This window comes from Mobula birostris, chromosome 12 (genome assembly GCF_030028105.1).
Source record: "Mobula birostris isolate sMobBir1 chromosome 12, sMobBir1.hap1, whole genome shotgun sequence".
Taxonomy (NCBI): domain Eukaryota; kingdom Metazoa; phylum Chordata; class Chondrichthyes; order Myliobatiformes; family Myliobatidae; genus Mobula; species Mobula birostris.
The window spans coordinates 42482682-42502894 of record NC_092381.1 but is presented as its reverse complement, the minus strand read 5'-3'; the positions used below and the strand labels follow the sequence as shown (position 1 = coordinate 42502894).

General features: G+C 41.6%; 1 protein-coding gene across 1 annotated transcript in view; it reads left to right on the top strand.

The window, feature by feature from the left end:
- The window catches only part of ccdc17 (coiled-coil domain containing 17), a 104208-nt gene that overhangs the window by 14733 nt on the left and 69262 nt on the right, over positions 1–20213 (top strand). Inside the window, exons 4-5 of the mRNA XM_072274544.1 lie at positions 12803–12865; positions 15826–15955. Coding sequence (XP_072130645.1) covers positions 12803–12865; positions 15826–15955 — 193 coding nt within the window. The remainder of the gene's footprint in view (positions 1–12802; positions 12866–15825; positions 15956–20213) is intronic.

Below are 20213 nucleotides of genomic sequence, written 5' to 3'. Positions count from 1 at the left end.
TCTCTCCCCTCCTCCCTAATAAGGGAAAAAGAGGCATCCCCATTTCACAGCGAGAGGGGAGGCATAAAAAACAACTCGCTTATTTATGATGTTAGAAGACTGTTGTGTCTCTTTTTCGATCTCTGTGCCCAAAGAACTTGGGTGTCTGGGCACACAGCCAGCAGCCAGCTTGCTGCTTTCGATCTTCCGTCTCCCACGACACACCAATTTCCTGCAGAGGCACCGACCTTGAGTCCGCCCGCCTCTAGAGCCACGAAATCCCGGAACCCTGAAGGAGCACTAGTCTTCGAAGCCGCGTCCTTAGTATATCAAATAGCGGCCATTAATGAGACCCCACGAGCAAGTCCCATTCCCGCAAAGAACCGAAGTCAACGTGTAACTCCAGTTCAGTGTCTTCAAAAGAACCTTAAAAGGGGAAAAAGCAATCCACTGGATTCTCTCAGGCTGTGACTAGTCGAGTTGATAAATAAGAAATCAATGTGTGTTGTATACAGTGCCTATGAAAAGTATTCACCCCCACCCCCTTGGAAGTTTTCAAGTTTTGTTGTTTAAAACATTCCATCACAGTGGATTAAATTTGGCTTCTTGTTACACTGATCAACAGAAAAAAATCTCTTGTGTCAAAGTGAAAGCAGGTCTTTACAAAGTGATCTAAATTAATTACAGATATAAAACAAAGTAATTGATTGCATCAGCATTCATCCCCTTCAAGTCGGTATTTAGTAGGTGCACCTTTGACAGCAATTACAGCCTTGAGTCTGTGTGAATTGGTCTCTATCAGCTTTGCACATCTCTGGACACTGCAATTTATCCCCCTTCGTCTTTAAAAACCTGCTCAAGCCCTGTCAGATTGCATGGGGACAGTGAGTGAACAGCCCTTTTCAAGTGCAGCCACAAATTCTCAATTGAATTGAGGTCTGGACTGTGACTTGGCCACTCCAGGACATTATCTTTGTTTTTTTAAGCCATTCCTCTGTGGCTTTGCGTTTATGCTTAGGGTCATTGTCTTATTGCAAAACAGATCTTCTCCCAAGGCACAGTTCTCTTGCAGACTGCATCAGATTTTCCTCCAGGATTTCCCTGTCTTTTGCGGCATTCATTTTGCCCTCTACCTTCACAAGCCTTCCAGGGCCTGCTGCAGTGAGGCATCCCTGCAGCATGATGCAGCCACCACAATGCTTCACAGTATGGATGGTGTGCTTTTGATGATGTGCAGTGTTTGGCTTATGCCAAACATAGCATTTCGTCCAATGGCTAAAACTCAATTTTGGTTTCATCAGAATCAGGTTTATTAACATTGGCACGTGTCGTAAAATTTGTTAATTTAGCAGCAGCAGTTTGATGCAATACATAATATAGAAGAAACAAAATAAAATAATAATGAATAAGTAAATCAATTACAGTATATGTATATTGAATAGATTAAAAATCATGCAAAAAACAAATAATATATATTAAAAAAGTGAGGTAGTGTCCAAAGATTCAATGTCCATTTAGGAATCGGATGGCAGAGGGGAAGAAGCTGTTCCTGAATCACTGAGTGTGTGCCTTCAGACTTCTGTACCTTCTACCTGATGGTAACAGTGAGAAAAGGGCATCCCCTGGGTGCTGGGGGTCCTTAATAATGGACGCTGCATTTCTGCTACACCACTCCTTGAAGATGTCCTGGATACTTCGTAGGCTGGTACCTAAGATGGAGCCGACTAAATTTACAACCCTCTGCAGCTTCTTTCAGTCTTGTGCAGTAGTTCCCCCCTCCCCCCCGCCAATACCACACAGTGATGCAGCCTGTCAGAATGCTCTCCCTGGTACATCTATAGAAGTTTTTGAGTGTGTTTGTTGACATACCAAATCTCTTCAAAATCCTAATGAAGTATGGCTGCTGTCTTGCCTTCTTTATAACTTCAACGTTATGTTGGGACCAGGTTAGATCCTCAGAGATCTTGACACCCAGGAACTTGAAGCTGCTCACTCTCTCCACTTCTGATCCCTCTAGGAGGATTGGTATGTGTTCCTTCATCTTGCCCTTCTGGAAGTCCACAATCAGCTGTTTTGTCTTACAGATGTTGAGTACCAGGTTGTAGCTGTGACACCACTCCACTGGTTGGCATATCTTGCTCCTGTACACCCTCTTGTCACCACCTGAGATTCTACCAATAATGGTTGTATCTTCAGCAAATTTATAGATGGTATTTGAGCGATCCCTAGCCAGACAGTCATGGGTATATAGAGAGTAGAGCAGACCATAGAACCTTATTTCAGCTGACTTCTGACTTTCTCATGTGCATTCTGGCAAACTCCAGCCGAGATTTCGTGAGGGTTTTTTTTCAAAATGGCTTTCTCTTTGCCATTCTCCCATAAAGCTGTGACTGATGAAGCACCGGGGCAACAGTTGTTGTCTTCTATCTCAGCCACTGAAGCTTGTATCTCTTCCAGCGTTGTCATAAGTCACTTGGTGGCCTCCATCACTAGTCCTCTTCTTGCACGGTCACTCGGATTCTGAGGACGGATGCTCTAGGCAGATTTACAGCTGTGCCATATTCTTACTATTCCCAAATGATCAACTTAACCATACTCCAAGGGATATTCAGTGACCTGGAAATTTTCTGTATCCATCTGACTCCTGACTTGTGTTTTTCAATAACCTTTTTGCAGAGTAGCTTGGAGTGTTCTTTTGCCTTCATGATGTGGTTTTTCCCAGGATACTGACTTGCCAACAGTTGGACTTTCCTCATGCAGGTGTATTTTTACTACAAATCAATTGAAACACTTTGACTGCACACGGGTCTCCAAAAATAGTTCTCCATTTAACTAATTATGTGACTTCTAAAACCAATAGGTTGCACCAGTGATGATTTGTTGTCATATTAAAGGGAGGTGAATGCTTATGCAATTGATTATTTTGTGTTTACATTTATAATTAATTTAGATCACTTTGTAGGGATCTGTTTTGACTTTGACACAAAAGAATCCTTTTCTGTTGTCAAAAAGCCAAATTAAGTTCACTGTGAGTCAATGTTGTGAAACAATAAAACATGAAAACTTCCAAGGGGGTGAATGCTTTCTATAGGCACTGTATTTATAACTTCAAAAGAGTTTGTGAAGGGTCTTGTACGGGAGGTTGGTTAACTTGGTTGGAGCACATGGAACTGAATATGTACTGACATGGACTGAGAGCTGGTTATTGGTCAGAAAGAAGAGTGTGAATAGTTGACAGCCTGCGACCAGTGCCAATAGGACCCAAGATAATTACTATATTTGGTAACAATTTGGCTGAAGGAATAAACTGTTATGCTTCCAAGTTTACTGATGATGCTAAACCAGGTGAGGGTGTGAAAATGTAATGAAGATTCAGGATTATAGAAATGTTGCATTAGTGGGTGAGAACATCACAAATGCAATATAATGTGGAAAGAGGGTATCTGCTTCATTGCACAGAATAGGAAAGCAGAATAATTTTTAAATGATGATTGAGTGGGTAGCATTGAAGTTCAAGGTGACCTGGTTGACCATCATGTAGGATGGCAACTACTATGTTATCTTTTATTACAATTGGACTTGAATACAGGAATAAGGAAAATTACTGCAATTATACTATAACTGTGAGGCTGTGTGAGACCACACATGGATTTTAGTCAGCAATTTCCAACTCCTTGCCTAATGTGTGCCTTCCTGAGAAGGAATGCAGCAAAAATTCATTACACTGGTTCCAGGGATTGTAGGTTAGCTAAATGATGAGAAATTGAGTAGACTGGGATTGATTTGAAGATTTAAGAAATCTCACTGACACTCATCAAATTCTTTCAGAACTTGACAGGCTAGATGAGGGAGGATGTTTCTCATGACTGATGAGAAAGGAGCACAGGACTGATGTTTCAGAATAAAGTGTTCAGGATTTAAATGACAGTTCCTCACTAAATAGATGGTGGATCTTTGGAATTCTGTACCCTGGAGAACTGTGGAGGCTCAATAACTGGGTTTATTCCAAATAGGATGATAGTTTTTTGGGCACTGGGTGATGGAAACCTCCAGTAAAATGGCGGTGCTCACACACAGTGGCTTCTACAGGGATAACCAAAGGTGTTATTGTCCCCTTTTCAAAAGTTACTTTTTTACAATCACGAGATCCTGCTGGACATTAAGAACTTAAAGTTCTGCAAGTTGCTCATTGGCGGAGAAACGGAAGGAATTGGACTCGGTGTGGATCGTGCTGCTGCCTGCATCAAAGTATTGGAGGAGTCAGTGCATGAAGGTGATGTGCAGTCTAACAGCAAGTGATCATCTTGTGGTGGCAAGACCCTGTTGGACATAGCTAACGTAGAATGTTGCAAGTCCTACTCACTGGCGGACTGCAGGGGAGCTGTGTGCCCTTGGTGATAGCGACAACTGTGCTTTAAGCTGCAGAGTTGCCTGTTCACAGCTATCTAGGAAAGAGGCATTGGTGCGCTCCACCAAGTGCCAGAGGCAGTGTGGCATGATGTCCAAGCTGGAGTTGGTGCTGCCCACCCCTCCGGTGTTCGTTCAGCAGAAGACAAGCCATATTGTGTTCAACTGCCTGCTGCTGCAACATTCATGGACTCAGGGACCTGCACTATATTTTTGCTTGTGTGACTGTATTTTACTGCTATCTTATGTGCTAGATGTGCCTTTTGCTGTTTATGACTATCAGTGCTCTGTTTTGCACCTTGGCCCCAGTAATGCTGTTTAGTTTGGCTGCATTCATGTATGGTTGAGTGAACTTGAAGGGAGGTGGTACAGGAAAATGGAGATCAGATAGAAGATCATTGAAGGAATAAGTGAGAGAGTGGGATCTGAGCCAATAAGAAGAAGCAAGGTGTAACTGGAGGGGCCATTTTAGCATGGGCCAGGGTCAAGTTGGGAGGCTTTGGCAGAACAGGTTTCAGAGAGAATAGACGGAGGCTAAGGATGCTTCTGAGTCATTTGGAATAATTTATTTTGATTGTAAAAGTTAGAGCCGAAGGTATAAGAAGTTCAACAGGAAGAGGCTGAGTAAGTGACTCAGATGAGTTTGAAACTCAAAGGTTTCGGAAAGAAATCAGGGATAAGTGCAGGTAAGTTTTTTTTGTTGTCTTTTTTGGTCCCTAATTCAGTGTAGGCAGGGTAGTAGAGAGGTGGTGGAATGCCCCTCCTGTTAATATGTGGAACTTCAGGGTACCTAACAACCTCCCTGATGACTGCATCTGTGGGAAGCGCACTCCTGACTGACGAAAACCTCACAGATGAAGCTTTTACTGAGGTGGTCACACCAAGAGTGCAGGCTTCAGTTAAGTAGATGAGTAGAGTAAATAGTGCAGTGCTCCCTGTGCCCGTTTCTCCTCAGCTACAAGTATAGCCCTTTGGATACTTCTGGGGTTGGGGGGGAGTAAACTATCAGGCCACAGCAGCAGCAAATGGACTTGTGGCACTTTGGCCATGCTTCAGGAAAGAGGCTCAAGAACCAAAGGAATCCAAGGTAATTAGCTTTGGATTACTCTTGATGCTACGTGCTAGTCAGGGCAGAAATAGGATGATAATAGAGATGAATGAGTGGCTGAGTAATTGATGCAGGTGATAGAGTTTCAGCAGGGAAGGGTAAAGTCAAACAGAACGATAGTGGTAGGAGAATCAATAGTTAGGGGGATGGACAGAAGATTCTATGGCTGCGAACGAGAATTCAGGATGATACGTTGCCTTTCTGAGGCATCACCAGTGGAAAGGATGAGCAGTTTCAGCATCCTGGGTGTCAACATCTCTGAAGGTCTATCCTGGGCCCAACATGTTGATGCAATTACAGTGATGGCATGATAGCAGCTACATTTCATGAGGAGGTTGAGGAGACTTGGTATGTCACCAAAGACTCTCGTGAATTTCTACAAATGTACTTTGGAGAGGTTGCATCACCAGCTGGTGTGGAGAAGCCCCTGCACAGGATCGGAAAGAGCTCCAGAAAGTGTAAACTTAGCCAGCTCAGTCATGAGCACTAGCAAAAGGCGATGCCTCAAAAACATGGCGTCCATCATTAAAGACCACCCCCCCACCGCGCCCCACTTCATCCAAGACACACCACCCTATTGCCACAATCAAAGAAGACGTACAGGACCCTGAAGGCACACATTCAACATTTCAGAAGCAGTTTCTCCCCCTCCACCATATTTCTGCATGGATAAGGAACCGATGTACACTGCCTCACTTTTTTTCTTTTTTATTGTTCTTTCTGCACTACTCATTTAATTGAATATTTTAATGTATATTCTTATTGTAGCACAGTTCTTTTACTATTATGTATTGCAATGTACTGCTGCCACAAAACAACAAAATTCATGAGATACAATGTCAGTGATACTGTATCTGATTCTTATTCTGATTCAGGAGTTAGGGTCCAGGATGTCTCAGATCAGCTAGGGAATATTCTCAAGGGAGAGAGTGAGCAGCTAGAGGTCATGGGGCTCATTGACTCTAATGACAAAGGTAGAAAGGAGGAAAGAGATCCTGTGGAGTAACTATGGGGAGTTAGGAGTGGGTCTGACGAGCTATGGTAAAACAAGGTAATGATCTTTGGATTACTCCTGGTGCGATGTGCTAGTCAGGGCAGAAATCGGATGATGGTACAGTTGAATGAGTGGCTGAGAAATTGGTGCAGGGGGTAGAGTTTCAGCCTCTTGGATCATTGGAACCTCTTCTGGGGCAGAGGTAACCCGTACAATAGGGAGGGGTTGCTCCTAAACTGGAGGGGAACTAAGATCCTGGCTGGGAAGTTTGCTAGTGCTACTAGGGAAGTTTATACTAGTTTGGCAGGGGGATGCAAACCAGATCTCTAGGTGGGAAAGTGGAAGGATGAAGAGGAAGATAGATGTCAGGGACAGTAAAACCAGGCAGGAGCAAAGTAATAGGAATCATGGAATGGATAGTTTGAAGTGTATGAATTTTAATGTTAGGGATATTATGATTTAAGGTGATAAACTTAGAGCATAGATCTATGAAGCTGTGGCCTTATAGAAACTTGTTTGAGAGAGGGACAGGAATGGCTGCTTCAATGTCCCAGGGTTTTTCGATGTTTTAGAAAAGATAGGGAGGTAAAAGAGATGGGAGAGTTGCACTACTAATCATGGACAATATCACACAGCTGCAGTCATAGGGGACAGAATGGAGGTCTTGTACACTGAGTCTGTATGGGTAGAATGCAAAAACAGAGTGCAATCACTCTGATGGGATTGTATGACAGACTCCCCCAGCAGCCACCAGGAGACCGAGGAACACGTGCAAGCAGATGAAGGAAAAGTGTAAAATCAATAGGGTTGTTGTCATGGGGAGCTTCAACTTTCCTAACATAAATTGAGACCTTCTCAGCACAAGTGGTTTAGAGGGGGCAGAATTTGTTAGGTGCATCCAGGAGAGTTTTTTAAATCAAAATGTAAATAGTCCAACAAGAGGAAGGTTTGTACTGAGCCTGGCCAGGTCACTGAAACTTCTGTGGGTGAGCAGGTATGGAACAGTGACCAGAACACAACACCTAAAGTTTTAAGTTAGCTACAGATAAGGATTAGTATGGTCCTTGTGGGAGAGTATTAAACTGGAGCAGGGCAAATTAGGGGAGCATGAGGCAGGAACAAGGGAGAGTTAATTGGGAACAGCTGCTTTTGGGCAGGTCTCCATCCAACGTGTGGAGGGTGTTTAAAGAGCAACTGCACAGAGTGCAGGACAGGTGAGTTCCAGTCAGAAGGAAGTTCAAGGAAGGCAAAGTAAGAGAAGCTTGGATGTCAAGAGAGGTGATGAATTTTGTCAAGAAAATGGAAAAGGATGTCAAGCTTAGGAAACAAGAATCACCTGAGCCCTTGAGTATCATAAGAAAGACTGGAAAGAACTCAGGAATAGAATGAGGAAAGCCAGGAGGGGCCATGAAAAGTCCTTGGCAAGTGAGATTAAAGAGAATCTCAGGGCATTCTATTCAAACATCAAGAGCAAGAGGCTAAGTCCACTCAAGGGTAATGGGGAGAACATTTGCTTGGATGTGGAGGATGTGGGTGAGCTTCTTTACATCAGTATTTACCAAGGGAAAGGACATGGAGTATAGGGAGATCAGTGCTGAGCATATTCATATACTAGAGCATTTCAAAGTAAAGGAAGAGGTAGTTTTGGCTCTCCTAAAGAGCATTAAGGTGGATAAATCCCTGGGGCCTCATGGGATATACCACAGGATATTGAGAAAGGCTAGAGAAGAGATTGCTGGGGCTTTGACCAATATTTCTGTGTCCTCTCTAGCCACAGGTGAGGTTCCAAAGGACAGGCAAGTAGCTAATCCAAGAAGGGAATCAGGGATAATCCTGGAAGCTGTGGACTAGTGAGCCTCACGTCAGTGGAAGGGATGTTACTGGAGATAATTAAGGATAGGATTATTGAGCATTTGGAAAACCATGGCCTAACTGGGGAGAGCCAGCATGGTCTTATGCAGTGCAAACCATGTTTTACGAATTGAGATTTTTGATAAGGTGACTAGGGTGATTGATGAAAGTAGAGCTGAGGATGTTTACATGGATTTTAGGAAGGCGTTTGACAAAGTCCTTCATGGGAGGTTCATCCAGAAGATTAAGATGCATGAGATCTATTGAGAATTGGCCATTTGGGTTCGGGACTGGCTTGCCCATCAAAGACAGAGTGTAGTGGTTGAAGAGACCTGTTCTAGGAGGAGATCCATGATTACTGGTGTTCCACAGGGACCTCTGTTGTTTGTGATAAATATAAATGAGCTGGATGAAAATGTTGATGGATAGGATTGTAAGTTTGCAGATGATATAAAGACTGGTAGATAGCATAGAAGATTGGCAAAGAATACAGCGGAATTCAGATGAGTTGCAGGTATAAGTGGAGAAATGACAGATTGAAGTGTTGCACGTTGGGTTGGATGTAAAAAGACAGTACAGTGATAAGGGCAACACCCTTAACAGTGTTGATGAGCTGAGGGATATTGGGGTGCAAGTTCATAGCTGCCTGAAAGTGGCTGCACAGGTTGATTTGGTGGTTAAGAAGGCAGATGGCATACTTGCCTTTATTAGTCAAGGCAATGAGTTCCAAAGTCAGGAATTTATGTTGCAGCTTTATAAAACTCTAGTTCAGCCGCATCTGGAGTATTGCAAACAGTTCTGGTCACACTACTAAAGGAGGGTTGTCGAGGCTTTGCAAAGGGTGCAGAAGAGGCTTACCAGGATGCTGCCTGCATTAGATGACGAGAAGTTGGACAAACACGGGTTTGTTTTCTCCAGAGCAGTGGAGGCTGAGAGGAGATCTGATAAAGTTTTATAAGATTATGAGAGGCAGAGATAGAGTAGACAGACAGTATCTCTCCAACGTACAGGGTTGGAATGTCTAATACCAGAGGGCATGCACTTAAGGTGAGATGGAGGGTAATTTCAAAGGAGATGTGAGGGGCAAGATTTTTTTTAAACACAGAGTGATGGGTGCTTGGAATATACTGCCTGGGCTGGTGATAGAGGAAAATACATTAGATACATAAAGACTTTTAAGAGATGTTAGACCATAAGATATAGGAGCAGAAGTAGGCCATTCAGCCCATCGAGTATGGCTGATTTAATTCTTCCAGTCATTCTCACTCCCCTGCCTTCTCCCAATACCCCTTGATGCCCTAGCTAATCAAGAACCTATCTATCTCTGCCTTAAATGCACCCATTGACTTGGCCTCCACAGCCGCACATGGCATCAAATTCCACAGATTTACGACCCTCTGACCAAAGTAATTTCTCCGCATCTCTGTTCTAGATGGACATCCTTCAATCCTGAAGTCGTGCCCTCTTGTCCTAGACTCCCCTACCATGGGATATAACTTTGAAATATCTAATCTGTTCAGACCTTTTAACATTCGGAATGTTTCTGTGAGATCCTCCCCCATTCTCTTGAACTCCAGGGTATACAGCTCAAGAGCTGCCAGACGTGTCTCATTTGGTAATCCTTTCATTCCTGGAATCATTCTCGTGAATCTTCTCTGAACCCGCTTCAATGTCAGTAAATCCTTTCTAAAATAAGGAGCCCAAAGCTGCACACACTGCTCCAAGTGTGGTCTCACGAGTGCCTTATGGAGCCTCAGCATCACATCCCTGTCTTTATATTCTATACCTCTAGAAATGAATGCCAACATTGCATTCGCCACCTTCACCACTGACTGAACCTGGAGGTTAACTTTAGGGTATTCTGCACAAGGACTTCCAAGTCCCTCTGCATGTCTGCATTTTGAATTCTGTCCCCATCTAAATAATAGTCTGCCCATTTATTTCTTCCACCATAGTGTATGACCATACACTTTCCAACATTGTATTTCATTTGCCACTTTGCCCATTCCCTAAACTATCTAAGTCTCTCTGCAGGCTATCTGTTTCCTCAACACTACCTGCTCCTCCACCTCTTTGTATCATCGGCAAATTTAGCCACAAATCCGTTAATTCCATACTCCAAATCATTGATATACATTGTAAAAAGTAGCAGTCCCAATACCGACCCCTGTGGAACTCCACTGTTATCTGGCATAGAATAGGATACCTTTATTCCCACTCGCTGCTTTCTGCCGATCAGCCAATGCTCCACCCATGCTAGTAACTTCCCTGTAATTCCATGGGCTCTTGTCTTGCTAAGCAACCTCCTGTTAAAGGCCTTCTGAAAATCCAAGTACACCACATCCACTGCATCTCCTTTGCCTACCCTGCTTGTAATTTCCTCAAAAAATTGCAGTCGGTTAGTCAGGCAGGATTTTCCTTTTGGGAAACCATGCTGGCTTTAGCTTATCTTATCATGTGCCTCCAGGTACTCCATAATCTCATTCCTAACTAATGATTCCAACAGCTTTCCAACCACTGATGTCAGGCTAACAGGTCTTTTGTTTCCTTTCTGCTGTCTCCCACCCTTCTTAAATAGTGGAGTAACATTTGCGATTTTCCAGTCATCCGGTACAATGCCAGAATCTATCAATTCTTAAAGGATCATTGTTAAAGCCTCCACAGTCTCTCCGACTATTTCCTTCAGCACTTGAGGGTGCATTCCATCAGGTCCAGGAGTTTTATCCGCCCTCAGACCACTAAGCTTCCTGTGCACCTTCTCAGTTGAAATTTTCACTGCACATACTTCACTTTCTTGACACCCTTGAATGCCTGGTATACTGCAAATGTCTTCCACTGTGAAGATTGATGCAAAATACGCATTCAGTTCCTCTTCCATCTCTGTCTCTCATTATAATATCTCCAGCGTCATTTTCTATTGGTCTTATTTCTACCCTCAACTCTATTTTACCCTTTATATACTTAAAAAAGCTTTTAGTATCTTCTTTGATATTAATCACCAGCTTCCTTTCATAATCCATCTTTTCCTTCCTAATGACTTTTTGAGTTTCCTTCTGCAAGTTTTTAAAAGCTTCCGAATCCTCTATCTTGCCACTAACTTTGGCTTCATTGTATGCCCTCTCTTTTGCTTTTACTTTGGCTCAGACTTCACTTGTCAGCCACGGTAGTGTCCTTCTTCCATTCAAAAATTTCTTCTTATTTGGAATATATCTGTCTCACACTTCCCTCATTTTTTGCAGAAACTCCAGCCATTTCTGCTCTGCTGTTCATCCTGCTAGTGTCCCTTTCCATTTAACCTTGGCCAGTTCCCCTCTCATGCCATTGTAATTTCCTTTATTCCACTGAAACACCGACACATTGGAATTTAGTTTCTCCTTCTCAGATTTCAAAGTGAACTCGATCATATTGTGATCACTGTTCCCCAATGGTTCCTTAACCTTGAGCTCTTTTATCACCTCCAGATCATTGCACAACACCAAATCCAGCACAGCCGATCCCCTGATGGACTCAACAACAAGCTGTTCTAAAAAGCCATCCCTCAGACATTCTACAAATTCTCTCTCTTGAGGTCCAGTATTGGCTGGTTTTCCCAATCGACTTTCATGTTAAAATCCCCAACGATTATCATGACATTGCCCTTCTGACATGCCTTTTCTATCTCATGCTGTAATTTGTAATCCATATTGCAGCTGCTGTTTGGAGGCCTAAATTTAGATAGGTATGCAAATGTAAGGAAAATGGAAGGATATGGACATTGTGTAGACAGACGGAATTAGTTTAGTTCACAATTTGATTGCTAATTTAATTCATTTGGCACAACATTGTGGGTTAAAAGGCAAGTTTCTGTGCTGTATGGTTCTATGCTCTATCAGCCCAAATACCTTGACAAATGGTGGAGTAGGTTTCATTCTTAAGATTTGGGAAATCTGTTGGAGTGCATTACATTTGGAAGCCAGAGGTAGAGGGAATGAGTTATTTATAATTCATATTTTGTCATTCTGGAGTATTTTCTCACCAGGCGACCAAACCAGACTTCAGAATAGCCTTGTGTGAATCAAGGATCACTAGGACAATTTGCCTTTGGCAACTGTTTTATTCAATTTTCTTTTATAGGTGAATGTGTTTAAGAAATTTTGTTTCAGAAAACCTGCTATCTTGTCAATTTTTCTTGCAAAAACTATAGATTACTGCACCTTTCGATCAATATATATTGGATTACAAAATAAAGCCTCAGCACAACTAATTGATAAATTTCACAATTGGACCAGTTTCCGGAAAGTGTAACTAAAAGTCTGCTCCAGAGATATTGACTTTAAAATTCTCACAACAGTCATGTTTTTTCTTTATTGTTACAAGTTTATGACCCTTTTTTTTGACCCTTTGTTTTCACTATATATATTCTGCAGCATTTCATTTCTAACAATAGATTACTGCATTTGATTTTTTGCTATTCTTTCATTTAGTTTCACAAACTACAGATGTCAATTGAAGGAAGCTTGCCCACGTATAGATCTTGGCAAGAGGAGGTATGTAAAACCTTATGGTTTTCTTACTTAGGTTGGTTGCTATATGCTGTGTAAATCAACATGAGCCTCATGTTGAGATTCCAATTCACATTTCCTTTCCACTTCAACTAAACACAGACAAAAGTGACTTCAAGTTGCTCCTTACATACAAGGAATTTAACGAAGGAGGCCATTCAGCCCCTCACTAACCTTTCAGTACAATAACCAGCCCAAAGCTAATCCTCTTAGCTTTAGGTTGGTTATTGTACTGAAAGCTAATTTTCTTTCTGTATTCCCATGATATTTCCTTACTTCAAATATTTACGCACATTTCCTTTAAAAATACAAGTGTCTTTGTGTTGTTCACTCAATGTCAAAACATTTATGAATGTCTGCATAGAAATTTGGCCTTCCCATTTAAAATATATATTGTAAATACCAAAATGCTGAGTGAAGTTGTATCAGTTACAAGTATGGCTGGAAAAGTGCAGATGGAGTTTAACTTGTGGAAGTGTCTAGTTATGCACTTTGGAAGGCCAAATGAAAAGAAAATACAGAGAGTTAATAGCATTAAGGTACAGAAGGATCTTGAAGTCCAGTTCCATAGCCCCCTGAAAGTGACTACACGACTGAATAAAGTGGTAAAGAATGTGCACAAACTTGCTTGCCTTCACTGAAAGAGGTGTTGAGTATCAGAGTTAGGATGTCATGCTGTAGTTATATACCACTTCAGTTAGACCACACTTGCGTGCAGTTCTAGTTTCCTAATGAATAAAGGATGTGAAGACTGGAAAGGGTGCAGAGTATATCTACAAGGATGCTGGCTGGATTAAAGGATACAGGCTATAAGGAAAAGTTGCTCAAACTTGGCTTCATCTCCCTGCACTGTCAGGGACTGAGGAGAGACCCGACAGGCTTTTAAGATTACTGTATGAGAAACACAGATGGGGTAAACAATCAGAATCTTTTCCCTGAGGTAGAACTGTCTAATAGAAGAGGGCATGCTTTAAAGGTTGTGTGGAGTGTGGTTAGTTTAAAGGTATTCTTTACAGTTTTTTTTAACACAGACTGGTAGGTGTCTGGAATGGATTACCAGGGGTTGTAGTGGAAGCAGGCAGTTTGGTTGAGCTTAAGAAGCATTTTAATGGAGGCAAATATGGAATGAAAAGATGATAACACAAGAAGAGGACACAGTGCAAATTGACATCAAGGCTAGCACAGCATGATGAGTCGCTGGCCTATCCAGCGTTATGTTGTTGTTATATTTATGTTCTACTGAAAGTTATCTTGGAGAAATAGAGATAGACATACTTTATTGATCCCGAGGGAAATTGAGTTTCATTACAGCTACACCAACCGAGAATAGAGCATAAATATAGAAATACAAAAACCACAAACAATCAAACAACAATATGCAAACTATGCCAGATGGAAATAAGTCCAGGACCAGCCTATTGGCTCAGAGTGTCTGACCCTCCATGGGAGGAGCTGCAAGTTCGATGGCCACAGGCAGGAACAACCTCCCATGACGCCCAGTGTTGTATCTCGGTGGAATATGGCCGGTGTCCAACAGCAAAAAGTTCAATATCCAGGCTACAAGCACGTTCCTCGATCGTAATATGACCAGGATTGCACCATCCATTGTTAACCAGAACAGCAAGACCCCAACTCCTTTACGCTTACCGCTCTCAGTGCACTTCCAGTCAGCCCGAATGGTCTGGAAGCCCTCCATGGAAAAGTTTGGTCAGGTATGTCTACGTGCAGTCCAAGTGGAGAACTCCTCTTCTCCATAAGTCTCTGTTGTCTCGACCCGGTCCTCTCTCCTCGCCTTTGTGATCCCCCTCTGCATCCTCTGTGTGTTTTCCTCCAGATTTCAGCAGGGGTGTCTGCCGCTCTGTTTGCTAAACCGGCCAGCATAAGCGCAATCAGCTGGTCCCTGGAATAAACAATGCGACCATACTGCTGCCCTGCTAATGAGACGTGTCCGAATGTAACTATTTCCAACGCTAAAAACCCAAATAAAACTCTCTCCACCAGCACGTTAGAGAGGGTGCAGCTTCAACGTGTTACCATGAAAAAAATACAACAAATAACATAAGTTAAAAAAGTAAGAAAACTAGTCAGAACAGCTGTAACAGGCTGGATGCACGACCAGCACATGCGCACAAAGATACAGGATTAGTGATGGAGCAGTGAAATGTAAAATGGATTAACCAAAGAGAAATAGAAAATTGGTGGACAAATGGTGGACATTTTGGCATGATAAATTTTCCATTGTCTTGCATGAAAAGAAGTTGGAGAGGATGAGGTTAGGTATTTAAGAAACTAGTTGAAAAGAATATCCTTTTGTCTTTGCTGAGCCTGCTGATTATTTTACTTTATGAGCCTTGATCCATTCTTTTAAAAAGCACAAAGAATGGATCATTAATGTGTGAAAGGATAACATCGGATCTTTAAATTTTCACTAATATCTAGAAGTGGATACTGTAGCAACCACAGGTGCTCCTGCTTGATAGTATTCAGTTACTCTCGATGAGATGAAGTTGTTAATTCCAACTTCCATCTCTAGAATATGGAGTGAATTTAAAAATTGTGTACTCTGTAAATTTTTTAAAAAATGAAAATTTGTTAAATTTTCTCAGTTTTCTTGAAATTTGCTGTCATGAAGACTTTTAAAGCTTTGTGAAGTTGTATTAATCAATGTTCTCAGCAAGCATATTGTGCTTGGATCCACCCTTGGTTCTACATCCTCCCTTTGCTTGAATCTCAGATGTATAGGGTAATCTTGGCTTAATTTACACAGCATTTGTTACTGAATAGTTTTGTCACACTTGCAGTGTCTAATTGGTGCATAACAATCATGTTGGTAATATTGGTAAAAACAATTATGTGCGATAATTCAAGAAAATTGACATAATTTATTTGTGGAAGTTCATCTCCTAAAAAAATTTAAACTTTTAAAATAAATAAATATTTAATAGTCTGAGGTGAGCCCCAGAGTGCAGAGAGAGTGGGAACACCTGGAACGTGTACGAGAAATAGCCGAAATGCATGGCCGTTATCTGGCAGACATTCAAGCTCGTAACAGGGAACTGGAGGAGCAAAGAGATGGTAAGGAGCTTTATACAATCTTGCCTTTAATTGCCAACTGAAATGGACTGAGCTTTAATTAACATTCATTCTTTAGTTATAACAAATATTTGTAAATAAAAATAGAGTTTAATTATCAATTCTCTTAGAAAAGCATCAGAAAGTTCTTCTGGGATCAACAATAACACCATGTTCCCTTCAAGGTGTGCACCATCCTGACCTGAAAGTTTGTTGGCATTCGTTCGTTATTGCTGGGTCAAGATCCCAGTGAAAACAGCAATGATTGAGCCTTGTGTTAGTCAGAAAAAGAGACCTATCACCATTTAGAGTCCAATTGAAGATAAGCATTTTATTCTCTTTTTGTTAGAACCAGCCACATCTCCTTAATAACCTATGACAAAAATTGAAACTTTTTTTTAAAAATACCATAGGACATAGAGCAGTACAGGCTCTTGGGCCAACGGTATTGTGCCGATCTTTTAACCTACTCCAAGATCAATCTAACCCTACCCGCCCACATAGCCCTCTGTTTTTCTTTCATCTAAGTGCCATATAAGAGTATCTTAAATGTTCTTAATGTATGTACCACCCCTGGCAGTGCATTCCACACACTCACCACTCTCTGTGTTTTTTAAAAAAAAGAACCTCTCTCTGACGTAATTTCCTCCAACCACCTTAAAATTATGGCCCCTTGATTTACTATTTCTGTTATGATTAGTAACTTCAAAATGTTATCCTAATTCAAATGAACTCCAACTCAACTGAGCATGCATCTCAACTATATACATCACATGCTATATGATGTTGTTAAGTTGTCATCAACTCATGGCGACGCTATACTGTAGTTGTCCATAGGTAGGGTTTTCATGGCAAGATACGGAAGTAGATTGCCAGTCCTTATTCCACACAGATACTGCTGCTGCCCAGGTCAGGACCCAGTCGGATTTGATCTCAGGGCCATCCGCCTAGAAGTCTGGTGCTGATGCCATTACACCACCGGCCATATGTTATATAATACAACTCGCATATACAGGCACCCACAAAATAGGAAATTTTAAATCGTTCCATTCAGGCCTAAAGACTTGATCACTATAGAGGCTTTTGTATTCTTGTGGGATAATGTCTTTCCTGACAAGGGAGGTCACTCTGCTTGGCAGGTGAGACTTGTGGCTGGGTAAACTATCTCAGATTCTGAGGCCACCTCCATGGTGGTTGGAGGAGTTGACTCTGAGACTACAGGAATTGGTTCTAATAGCTCTGGACACCTTTCTTCTCCCTCCATTTTCTTCTGGTTTGTGCATCTTGATCTTGGGAAAATGTATTTAGTTCACTGGAGTATTGTCTTATTAATCCTTCTACTGCTTCCTTTACAATCTGATCTTTTCTCTTGGTTTCCTCATCCACAACATCATCTGATGAATTTTCTGTTTTCATACCTCCATTGACTCCTTTCTTTTCAGCCTTCCATTCATCAAGCTGGGCTCTGTTCTGCTGTTATATGCAACTACCTTTACAAGTAGCTTTTCATTTCCCACTTGAAGTTCATGCAATAACTTTAATGCATACAGAGTAGATTTTGGTTCTTTATACTCACAAAAGCTGAATGCTTACAACTTTGCTGAAGCTCCTTAAACTCTCTGCCAGCTTAAAACCCAGCCCATTTCATAAGTAACTGCCTCATTAATATATTAGCTTTCTCAGATACAGTGGCATGCAAAAGTTTGGGCACCCCTGGTCAAAATTTCTGTTACTGTAATAGCTAAGCGAGTAAAAGATGAACTGATTTCCAAAAGGCATAAAGTTAAAGATGACACATTTCTTTAATATTTGAAGCAAGAAAACTTTTTTATTTCCATCTTTTATAGTTCCAAAATAACATAAAAAGGAAAAGGGCCTGAAGCAAAAATTTGGGCACCCTGCATGGCAGTACTTAGTAACACCCCCTTTGGTAAGTACCACAGTTTGTAAATGCTTTATGTAGCCAGCTAAGAGTCTTTCAATTCTTGTTTGGGGGATTTTTGCCCATTCTTCCTTGCAAATGGCTTCTAGTTCTGTAAGATTCTTGGGCTGTCTTGCATGCACTGCTCTTTTGAGGTCTATCCACAGATTCTCGCTGATGTTTAGGTCGGGGGACAGTGAGGGCCATGGCAAAACCTTCAGCTTGCGCCTCTTGAGGCAGTCCATTGTGATTCTCAGGTGTGTTTCGGATCATTATCCTGTTGTAGAAGCCATTGTCTTTTCATCTTCGGCTTTTTTACAGACGGTGTGATGTTTGCTTCCAGAATTTGCTGGTATTTAATTGAATTCATTCTTCCCACTACCAGTAAATTTTCCCCATGCCACTGGCTGCAACACAAGCCCAAAGCATGAATGATCCACCCTCATGCTTAACAGTTGGAGAGGGGTTCTTTTCATGAAATTCTGCACCCCTTTTTTCACCAAGCATACCTTTGCTCATTGCAGCCAAAAAGTTCTATTCAAAAGGTTCAAAGGAACATCTAAACAAGCCTGATGCATTTTGGAAATAAGTCCTGTGGACGATGAAGTTAAACTATACTTCAAAAGAGCAGTGCATGCAAGACGGTCCAAGAATCTCACAGAACTAGAAGCCTTTTGCAAGGACAAATGGACGAAAATCCCCCAAGCAAGAACTGAAAGACTCTTAGTTGGCTACAAAAAGCATTTACAAGCTGTGATACTTGCCAAAAGGGGTGTTACGAAGTACTGACCATGCAGGGTGCCCAAACTTTTGCTTCAGGCCCTTATCCTTTTTTGTTATTTTGAAACTGTAAAAGGTAGAAATAAAAAAGTTTTCTTGCTTAAAATATTAAAGAAATGTGCCATCTTTAACTTTATGACTTTTGGAAATAAGTTCATCTGTTACTTAGCTATTCACAGTAACAGAAATTTTGACTGGGGGTGCCCAAACTTCTGCGTGCCACTGTACGTTACCTACAAAGACTGCTGCAGTCAGACCACTGCTTTTGAGTAGCATAGTCCTTCCATGGTCAAATATGCTTTCCAGCCAAAAGCATAGAGGTTGGCACCAACACCTGTTCGCTCTCTGTTAGGGAACGGTTCCTGGTGTTTGACATGGGAGACAGTTGTGGAATCATCCAGTACCTTTCTTAATTCACTTTCAGTTGACTTTATTGCAGGGGATGTGGCATGCAAATAGTAGATGGATCTCCAATCAAGTTGTAGTTGTCTCAGCCAATCACATCCCCACAATGTTAGTTCTCCTGTTTTTACCACAGACAAGCCCAATGTGGCTTGTTGGTTGTTGTATTTCACTGTATTGAATGTCATTCCCACAGGAATTATCTTTTCTCTAGTATAAGTTCTTAGTTGGATATCTGCAGGTTCCAGTTTAGAATCTTTGAAATGCCTCTCAAACTTATTTTGTGGAATGCCTGAAGAAGCTGAACCTGTGTCCAATTCCATATTAATTTACCACTTCTGGTGTAAGTCCTATTGCTTGTTAGTTTTCACAGTGTAGATCTGAAGGCTAGACAGTTTGGTGTCACACTCATCACTATCAGATTTTTCATTAACAGCATGCAGATTAGTGCTCTTTTTGAAACTGCAACTTGACTTTTTAGCTTTTTCTTCTCCCTGTCCAATCCATTTATTTTTGTCTGCCCAACATGTTCCTGGTATGTGTCCTACTTTGTTGCATTTTCTGTAAGTTTCACCCTTAAACCTGCATTGGTCTGGTGCATGTGAACCTTTGCTACAATGGTAACACAATTTATTCAGCATAGCCAGTTTCTGTTTAGATGTTGCAATTTTCTTCATGCTGACTTTCATTCTTGACTGTAATTCAATTGTGTCTCAGCTGTTTCCATTGAAACAATTTCAACTGTTCCTTTAAATGTAAGCTGTACTTCAGCTAGGAGCTGTTTTTGAATGTTTTCTCATAAGATTCCGCTAACTAAACAATGCCTCAATGCATCAATAAGTCCATCATTGAACTGATAGTGCTCAGACAATCCCTTCAATTAAGTGACATGTTGAAATGGACTCCCCTTCTTTTAGATTCCATGAGACTATAAGATATAGGAGCAGAAAAAGGCCATTTGGCCCATTGAGTCTGCTCTGACATTCCATCATGGGCTGATCCAATTCTTCCAGTCATCCCCACTTCCCTGCCTTTTTCCCATACCCTTTGATGCCCTGGCTAATTAAGAATCTATCTATCTCTGCTTTAAATGCACCAAATGACTTGGCCTCCACAGCCACACGTGGCAACAAATTCCACAGATTTACCACCCTCTGA